This window comes from Oratosquilla oratoria, chromosome 41 (genome assembly GCF_046742065.1).
Source record: "Oratosquilla oratoria isolate Oo_2021 chromosome 41, ASM4674206v1, whole genome shotgun sequence".
In the NCBI taxonomy this organism is placed as follows: Eukaryota; Metazoa; Arthropoda; class Malacostraca; order Stomatopoda; family Squillidae; genus Oratosquilla; species Oratosquilla oratoria.
In genome coordinates, this window is record NC_134817.1 from 2,389,575 (window position 1) to 2,400,000 (window position 10,426).

Here is a 10,426-nt window from a genome sequence, read left to right on the forward strand (position 1 = left end):
AAACTCCATCACTAACTGCTTTAATCCCTTTTCTGACCTCAATACATGTGCAGTGCCATCTGCAAACAACAAGTGGCTTTCTTCCCATTTCTCTCCATTGTCTTTGACTATCTCCTGCCCATTACCCTGACATTTACCTCCCATACCACCCCATCTAAGTACCCACTCAACAGGCACGGTGATATGACATCTCTGATACAGTCCCACCTTTACCTCAAACCACTTGCTCCCTCCATTTCCAATTATGACACAGGCTCTACTACTCTTGTAAAAACTCTTCACTTTCCTTAACAGCTTTCCCCAAATCCCATATATCTGCAATACCTTCCACAGCACCTTCCTGTCTACCCTGTCACAAGCCTTTTCCAAATTCATAAAGGCCCCCAAAAAAATCTTTGCCTTTTGCCTAAGCCTTCTCACAAATCTGCCTTACCACAAAAATCTGATCCACACATCCTCTACCTTTCCTAAACCCACACTGCTCCTCACCAATTACGCCCTCTGTTCCTCTCCTAATCCTCTCAATTAAAACCCTCCCATAACACTTTCCAACTATTGAAACTTATCCCTCTAAACTACTACAATTACATTTGTCCCCTTTCCCTTTGTAAAGCTGAACTATACAGGCACTCCTCTAGTCCTCCAGTATTCTACCCTCCCTCAGAAACACATTAAACAACCTCATTAGTCATATGTCTTACCAGCACTCATCACTTTTAAAGCTTCTTGTATCTCATCTTTTCTTTCATCTCTCCCATTTTCCTCTCCCATTGTCATCGTACCAAAGTGGCTAATCATTGTGCCAGTGATGCTTAGACAAAAGGCATACATACATGTACCAAAGGGTTTTTCCCCCTACATGGGGGGTAGCCAAAAAGAAAAAGGCATAGAAACCACTCCCACCCATTCCATTTCCTCTATATTCCACTCCCCTCCACCCTCCCTCTTATCTTGGCACCTCCTGGATGACGGGTCATCCCTGCATCCTGTCCACTGCCCTGGGTCAGAAGCAGTGTTGCAAGACACAGCACATCCACAGCAAGGCCGCTTCATAAATTCGGCAACCCCCCTCTCCATCCCCCCCATGCAGAAAAGAAGACGGGGAGAAATCCCTTCGGGCTGCGTCAAATTTTTTCTCATACATACTTCCTCCCCCCCTCCCCCTCTTGCATCACAGCATTATCTATACACAACCCCTCTCCATTCACCCCTATCTTCTGTCCTTATCTTCTGTCATTATCTATACACAACCCCTCTCCATTCACCCCTATCTTCTGTCCTCTCCCATCCTTCATCCACAGGCAAAAATTAAATTATTTTTGCTTACAGAAATATACAATTTCCAATCAGTAGAAAATCTGCCGATAATTGATACAGTCTACAAAAAATCCATTCATAATGAGGGTATATTGTATACCGTATATACAAAATAAAATGCAATTGATACAAAATTACACAAAAATTAAACTAGTAATTCTATAAGTATCATTCTTACTAATCAGAAGTAATCCCAAAGGCAAATGATCCAAATAAGATTCCTCCAAAATAGATAGATTGTGCCAATCCAGCTTCCCAACTGTGGCTACAGGTCAGATTGAACTGTAAGAAGGAAATTTTACATATATCAAATCAAAACTCTTAAACAAGATAACTTGTTTTGTAAGATTTATTCTTATTCTAGATAAATATCTATTTCAAGATATTTCTATAGAATAAAAAAAATTATAATGGCTCAATGAAAACAATATGACATAAATTTGTAACAAGAAAATTAGAAAAAAAAAAATTGTAGGTCAATGTGTGCCATTAACTTAAAATTGAAACAATTTAAATTGACTAACTACACTAATTTTCCATCTTCATTTGAAATGTCATTTCTCTTTGAAATCTGTTCTCACCAATACCTTATACAACCTGTGTCAAGCCTCACCTCTGTAACCAAAGTAGAAACATAAGTTGAGTTGTCATAAACTAGGTTATCTCTTGAACAAGCCTCTGTTTTATTGGTAAAGTACTTATCCTGACAACCTTTATCTGATTCATGTTTATATCTTCGGCACTGAGCATATCGTTGGTGATCTTTATCCCATGGTATTGAGAAGTTAAGGTAAGGTTCATAATACACTGCCGTTTCTTTGGTATCACAGCCATCGACAAAACATCTGTGAAAGAACATTAATAAAAATATATTTTTCTGAAAGTTTACATGTAACACCACTAACTAGTTGATTATTTGGGCAATACAATTTCCAGAGTAAATCTCGATAAATATACATACATACATACATATATATATATATATATATATATATATATATATATATATATATATATATATATATATATATATATATATATATACTATATATATATATATATATGTACAACACTGAATAGGTCCCAGTGAACAAATTTAATTTATTAACCACAATTCACTTTAATTCTAAGCCATCAACGTTGAGTACACATATATATATATATATATATATATATATATAAATACCAATGACCATTTCCCCTTTATATGGGAGGTAGCCAAAAAACAAAGGCATAAAATCCACTCCCACCCATTCCATCCCCACATACTCCACTCCCACTCACCCCCCTCCATCCCTCTTATCTTGGCTCCTCCTGGATGATGGGTCATCCCTGCATCTCGCCCACTGCCCTGGGTCAGAAGCAATGTAGCAAGACACAGCACATCCACAAGGCCGTTTCATTTAATTGACGACCCCCACTCTCCATCCCCTCATGCAGAAAAATATAGGACTGGGAGAAATCCCTTCAGGCTGCGTCAAAATATTATTCACACATACTCCCCCACCCCCCATCCCCTTCCATGCATCACAGCATCATCCATACACTGCCATTCTCCATTCACCTCTTCTCCCTTCCTTTCTCAACAGATATTCTCCTCTTCCCCAATGCCCCTTTTAGCCCATCCATCCATCTCATCCTTGGTCACTCCCTCATGTTCACTCCTTCCACCTCTGCCCCCCACACCTCTTTTACTAATCTTTCTTCACTCATTCTTTCCATGTGTCCAAACCATTCCAGCACTCTTTCATTCACCCTATCTCCCAACTCCCTTTCCACCCCTGCTCTCCTCCTCACCTCCTCATGTCTTACTCTATCCAGCCTAGTAACCCCTATCTATCATACTTCTCAGGAATCTGATCTCAAAATGGGATACGAGAAATACAAGGGGACATAAACTCAAAAAGGATAGTTAAAGAAGAGACCTGGGAATAAAAGAAAAAAAAAATCCACAGAGTAGTGGATATCTGGAACAAACTGGATAAACACTAGTGTGTGCAAAATCTGTACACAAATTTAAGAGCAAAGTAGACACTGTGAGATACAAAGTTGGGACAACACGAACATGGGTCCCCTTCCCGTAAGATCCAACTAGGTAAATACATTCAAACTCCTCCTCTCTTATGCCCCATACAATGTAGTCGGCACACTTCTTCATACAATTTCCTCTTGGCATCCATTCCCCCATGGCATTTACTTGTTTCTCTCAATCTACATTCTACCTCCACCTCCACTCCTCCCTTTCAAAGTCACATTTATACCCAAGTATCTAAAGCTATCCACTTCCTCCAGTCTCTCTCCCTTAATACTCACTTCCAGTCTGTTGCCATCATCTCCCTTCATACATCTCATCACATTTAACCCACAGTTATCTTCAACTTTCTTCTTTTGCACACCTTCCCAAACTCTGTCATTTCCTTAATCCCTCCTCTGATCCTACCACAAACCCAGTGTCTTCAGCAAACAACTGACTTATCTCTCACTTTTCACCTTTTTTTTAACCCTCTCCATTCCCTGGTCCATTATCCTTGCATCACACCCATCCATGTATAAATTGAACAGCCAAGGCAATATAACACATCCCTGGCAAAGTCCCATCTTTACCTCAAACCACTCACTCTCTCCATTTCTAATCCTGACACACGCTCTGCTACTCTTGTAAAAACTCTTGACTGCTCTTAACATCTTTCTTCCTATCCCATATATCTGCAATACCTCACACAGTGCCTTCCTGTCTACCGTCTTCCTGTATAGTTCAGTTTTACAAGGGAAAGGGGGACAAGTGTGAGTGTAGTAGTTTCAGAGGGATCAGCTTGTTGAGTGTAGTTGGGAAGGCTTATGGGAGGGTCTTGATTGAGAGGATTAGGAGAGGAACAGAGGGAGTAATTGGTAAGGAACGATGTGGGTTTAGGACAGGTAGGGGTTGTGTAGATCAGATCTTTGTGGTAAGACAGATATGTGAGAAAGCTATAGGAAAAGGTAAGGATGTTTTCTAGGCTTTTATGGATCTGGAAAAGGCTTCAAACAGGGTAGACAGGAAGGCACTGTGGGAGGTATTGCATATATATGGGATAGGAGGAAAGCTGTTAAGAGCAGTCAAGAGTTTTTACGAGAGTAATAGAGCTTGTGTTAGGATTAGAAATGGAGAGAGTGAATGGTTTGAGGTAAAGGTGGGACTTCGTTAGGGATGTGTTATGTCAACCTGGCTGTTCAATCTTTACATGGATGGGGTGGTGCAAGAGGTGAATGCAAGGGTAGTGGATCAGGGGTTGGAGATGATTAAAGAAAATGGAGAAAAGTGGGAAGTGGGAAGTGAGCCAGTTGTTGTTTGCTGACGACACTGTGCTTGTAGCAGGATCAGGGGAGGGATTAAGGAAGTTAGTGACAGAGTTTGAGGTGTGTGAAAGAAGGAAGCTGAAGATAAATCTGGGCAAAAGTAAGGTGATGAGATGTACAAGGGGAGAGAGTAACAGCAGGCTGGAGGTGAGCATTAAGGGTGAAAGACTGGAGGAAGTGGATAGTTTTAGATACTTGGGTGCGAATGTGGCAGGAAAGGGAGGAGTGGGGGTGGAGGTAGAATGTAGATTGAGAGAAGCGAGCAAATGCCTTGGTGGATTGAAAAGCGTAATGAGAAATAGACATCTGGGAATGGATGCTAAGAGGAGGTTATATGAAGGAGTGATTGTGCCAACAGCATTGTACGGGGCAGAAACATGGAACATGAGAGAGGAAGAGAGAAGGAGTTTGAATGTGTTTGAGATGAAATGTCTGAGAAGTATGATAGGGGTTACTAGGCTAGATAGTGAGAAATGAGGTGAGGAGGAGAACAGGGGTGGAAAGGGAACTGGGAGATAGGGTTGATGAAAGGGTATTAGGATGGTTTGGACATATGGAAAGAATGAGTGAAGAAATTTTAGTAAAAGAAGTGTGGAAGGCAGAGGTGGAAGGAGTGAGTATGAGGGGGCGTCCTAGGATGAGATGGATAGATGGGGTGAAAGGGGCATTACAAAAGAGAGGAATGTCTCTGGAGGAAGGATGGGAGAGGGCAGAAGATAGGGGTGAATGGAGAGGGGTTGTGTATAGATGATGCTGTGATCAATGAGGGGGAGTGGGTGGGGGATGGGGGGTGAGGAAGTATGTATGAGAAAAAAATTTGACGCAGCCTGAAGGGATTTCTCCCCGTCTTCTCCTTTTCTGCATGAGGGGACGGAGAGGGGGGGGGTCGCCGAATTTATAAAGCGGCCTTGCTGTGGATGTGTTGTGTCTTGCGACACTGCTTCTGACCCAGGGCAGTGGACAGGATGCAGGGATGACCCATCACCCAGGAGGTGCCAAGATGAGATGGAGGGAGGAGGGTGGAGGGGAGTGGAATATATAGGAAATGGAATGGGTGGGAGTGGTTTCTATGCCTTTTTCTTTTTTGTCTACGCCCCATGTAGGGGGAAAAAGCCTTTGGTATATGTATGTATGTATGTATTTGCCTTGGAGATTTATTGGGCAATTTTGGCAATCCTATATGTCATCACCATCTGTGATGTCTTCAGTATTTGGGGAGCTAAAACGAATGTTGTGTTGGTCGGCCATTTTTAATCTATCTCTCATTCAAATGTAAACAAACAATATATTAAGGGAGCATTCATATAATGTAAACATAAAACCAATTTTTATGTAAATGATAAATACTATATAATATTGGGAATGAGTGGAATGCACCAGTTGCCAGGCAAACACCAGCATGGTGCACAGTTCAACACAAGAAGCTGAGCCTCCTGAAATAGCCTAGAAAATTATATAGCCTAAGTTGGAACTATACATCAATTCAAAATGAGGTATAACTGGAAAATAAGATACAGGACCCTTTCCTCTATATTACAATTAGGTAATTATATACTGTTACCCAAACTCACCTGTAATTAGGTTCTGCAGCAATAAAAACATATGCCAAGTTTGCAGCCCCAACAAAAATAACTGGAATACAAAGAAGAAAGTATACTTTCTTCTGGTAGGGACCAAATTCTCCAATAACCTGTAGAATGCTGTCAATATTTACAGTCATGGTGCCATCTGAAAATTGAAATACAATTATTACAATTTTGTTTTTAAACAAATTAAAATTTCTAACGATTACCACTTCTACATATGATTGTAGAAATAATGTCAATGCTACAGATGACTTACAAGATTCCCCCAGAAATAAAACACTCAATCAATCCTCTCTTGCAGGAACCCACAGCTCCCATGTAACCAGTTACAGCCACTAGATCTTGTTTTTACCTAGTTGTATTTTATGGGAAGGGGAGCTACACTTGTGGTGTCCTGCCTTTGTATCTCGCAGTATCTAATTTGCTCTTACACTCATGAATAGTTTATGTGAACACTATTTCATTGTCCAGTTTGTTCCAAGTGTCCACCACTCAGTGGAAAACTGTTTTTCTTCAGATCTCTTCTGTAGCTATGTTTTTTATTTTCTTCCCAAGTCCTCTTGTGCTTCTCTTGCCCCAGTTTAACAAGTCCTCTCTATTGAGTATTTCTGTGCCTTTTATGATTCTGTAGATGGTCAGTAGATCACTTCTCTCTCTTCTTTGCTCCAAAGTCAGTAACTCCAGTTTAGCCAATCTCTCCTCATATGACAAGTTTATAAGTGCAGGTGCCATTTTTGTTGCTGCTCTCTGTATTCTTTCTATTTTCTTTATATTCTTTTTGGTACTGGGTGACCACAATGTCGCCGCATATTCTAGTCTAGGCCTTATCAGTGTGACCAATATTTTTTTAAATAATTTCTTCGTCCAAATATGTAAATGCCACTTTTATTGATATTAGTAAGTTGTAGGATTCTCTTGACAGTTTTGTTTATCTGTTTGTCATAGGACAAGTCGTTTGAGATAATTAAACCCAAATCTTCTTCGGATCTCTCCTTCTTTACCTCCTTGGTTCCAATTTCATATTGTCCTGATATTCTGTTTTTGCTTTTTCCCAACTCCATTATGCTACTCTTCTTAATATTGAAGTCCACTTCCATTTCTGACTCCAGTTCCATACCATGTTTGTGTCTGTATAGAGGGTGAGCACATTGTTATGTCAGGGGACATTGGTTGTTGTACTGGGGAGGTTGTCTAGTGGGTTTGTTAATGAAATTATGTTTAGGTTGGGAACTTGTTCAAATATTTTGTGTTCTCTTTGATCTTTAGGGCCATGTATTTACCTAGTTGTATTTTACAGGACAAGAGCTATGCTCGTAGTGACCCATTCTCTTATCTCTCCGCACCCAGTTTATTCTTAAAATTGTGTGTAGTTTTGGCACTCACTGTTTCTCTGTTTAGTTTCTTCCAGACATCAATCAAGTCTCTTCTGTAACTGTCCTTCTTTAGCTTCTTTTTGTGTCCTCTTGTTTCTCTTCTGTCCCATTTTAATCATTTTAATTTTCTGTCCCATTTTAATAATTTTAATTTTGTCCCATTTTAATAATTTTAATTTTCTGTCCCATTTTTTCAAGTCTCTTCTGTAACTGTCCTTCTTTAGCTTCTTTTCGTGTCCTCTTGTTTCTCTTCTGTCCCATTTTAATAAGTCATCTCTATCTAGAATTTCCATCCCTTTCATAATTCTGTAAATGGTCAACAAATCACCTCTTTCTCTTCTCTGATACAGTGTTGATAGATGTAATTTATCCAATCTTTGTTCATATGTCAAATTTGATAGTGTAGGTGCCATTTTTGTTGCTGCTCTTTGGATTCATTCTAATTTTCTTATGTTCTCTTTTCTGCTAGGTGCCCATAGTGTTGCAGCATACTCTAGTTTAGGTCTTATTAATGTAACCACTATTTTCTTTACCATTTCTTCATCCATGTAGTCAAAGGCCATTTTCATTGATCTTAATAAGTTAAAAGTCTCTCCAAATAATTTATTGATATGTTTATCAGGACTTGAGATAATCACTCCCAGATCCCTTTCTGAATTGACTTTTTTGAATTCCTTGTTTCCAATTTTGACCCAATTTTCTATTTTCGCTTTTTCCAAATTCCATTATGCTACATTTCTTAATGTTAAAGTTCATTTCACTTCAGTGACTCCATTCCCATATTTTGTCCAGGTCTTCTTGTAGCGACCTACAATCTTCTGTGCTTACTCTCGAGTAATTTTACGTCATCAGCAAAGAAGTTCTTGTAACAATTCACTCCCTCATCCATATCATTTATATATATGGCAAACATAGATGTGCATTCAGATCACCTACTTGTATGTGGTTTGTTAATGAGTGAGTGGTTGGAGTTCAAGGATGAAGCCTCTTCAGAATGATGTAGTGGGTGGCATGTATATGTTCATGATTGTTCAAGTTATTTTCTTTATTTGTATTTGCACTGTGATCTCTTTTGTAATGTCTTCAAGTACTTATTTGGTTTCTCTCATCTCACTGAAAAAGAGTATGCTGTCGAGTATTAAGACTTATGCATCTTAGAGCAATGTGTTGTCATGTATATATATATATATATATATATATATATATATATATATATATATATATATATATATATATATATATATATATATACACACACACACACTTTTTTTACTTCCTTTGTACCAATTTCATATTGTCCTGATATTCTATTTTTACTTTTTCCAAACTTCATTATACTACATTTCTTGATGTTTGAAATTCACATCCCACTTTTGACTCTATTCCCAGACTTTATCCAAGTCTTTCTGAAGACTGAATCACTACAAAAAGACCTGGATAAAGTCTGGGAATGGAGTCAAAAGTGGTGAGTGAACTTCAACATCAAGAAATGTAGTATAATGGAGTTTGGAAAAAGTAAAAATAGAATATCAGGGCAATACAAAATTGGAACAAATGAAGTAGAAAAAAAAAGTTAGCTCAGAAAGGGACCTAGGAGTAACTATCAGCAAAGACATGTCACCAGACAAACATATTAACAAAATAGTCAGAGAACCCTTCAATTTACTAAGAGGAAATGGTAAAGAAAATATTAGTGACACTGATAAGACCAAGATTGGAATATGCTGCAATACTATAGACACCCAGTACAAAAAAGAATATAAGGAAATGAAAAAAAATCCAAAGAGCAACGACAAAGATAGCACCAACACTCCCTAAATTGACAAAGATTGTCCAAACTGGAACTACCAACCCTGGCCATTTGCAGAATTATGAAAGGGATGGAAGTCCTCAACAGAGATGATTTATTAAAATAGGATAAGAGAAAAACAAGAGGACAGGAAAAGAAACTAAAAAAGGATAGTTATAGAAGAGATCTGAAAAAGAATAGTTTCCCACACAGAATGGTAGATATCTGGAACAAATTGGATGAGGCAACAGTGTGTGCAAAAACTATACAAGAATTTAAGAACAAACTAGATGCTGAAAGATAGTTAGAATTCTGTTGTACATCTAAGAGTGGTTGTGTCAGTCAAGGCCTTATTGTGTTAAAGTCAAAGTGCTTTAGATGGCTGTTTGAGATCTTATCTAAACATTCACATAATACTTGAGTCTTATTTTTCACAACACTGCATGGAATACTGACTGCATAATTTGTATGCAGTTAATATCTTAAGGACTTTTGTGGTACAGTGAGTCCTCCTTATACAGTAATTCTTTATCCGGTAAATTCATAGTTGTGGTATTTGGTAATTACTGCCCTCAATTCTATTTACAGTAAGAAAAAATCACAGATACGGTATCCGCTAGATATTTTGAAGAGGAAAGAGCAGGGAGAAGGTATGTCTGCCATATCCTATTATTACATCACTGTCCAGTAATGTCATAACACATTAGTAACAATTCCCAAATCTTAATATCTCAAAAGGCCAATGGTCACCAGATTACATAACCACCTTGGCAGTTAATAATTTATTTCCTCATATTGTAAAAGCGGACGATTTACCACATAACCCGGGTAACAATATAGATGCCACATGAGATGTCTTGTCCATGTTCCCTAACTTTACCTCTCTCATCTGTATATAAGATATGTATGTTCTCTTGTCTATGTATTCCGCTTGAAGAGGATCACAGCAAGTGATCGAAATATACGGAAATTCGTTATTTCCTTCTTTTCTTAAATCCAAATAATAGTGGGTTTTTAGTGCTATT

The 10,426-nt window shown here is 38.5% G+C and overlaps 1 protein-coding gene across 2 annotated transcripts in view; it reads right to left on the reverse strand.

Moving 5' to 3' along the window:
• Positions 1–10,426, reverse strand: part of LOC143020895 (organic cation transporter protein-like) — a 72,774-nt gene that overhangs the window by 47,750 nt on the left and 14,598 nt on the right. For both annotated transcript variants that reach the window (XM_076177780.1, XM_076177781.1), the window contains exons 2-4: positions 6,225–6,381; positions 1,931–2,162; positions 1,496–1,599 (exon numbers count right to left, since the gene is read on the reverse strand). In XM_076177780.1, the coding sequence (XP_076033895.1) occupies positions 1,496–1,599; positions 1,931–2,162; positions 6,225–6,381 (493 nt within the window). The remainder of the gene's footprint in view (positions 1–1,495; positions 1,600–1,930; positions 2,163–6,224; positions 6,382–10,426) is intronic.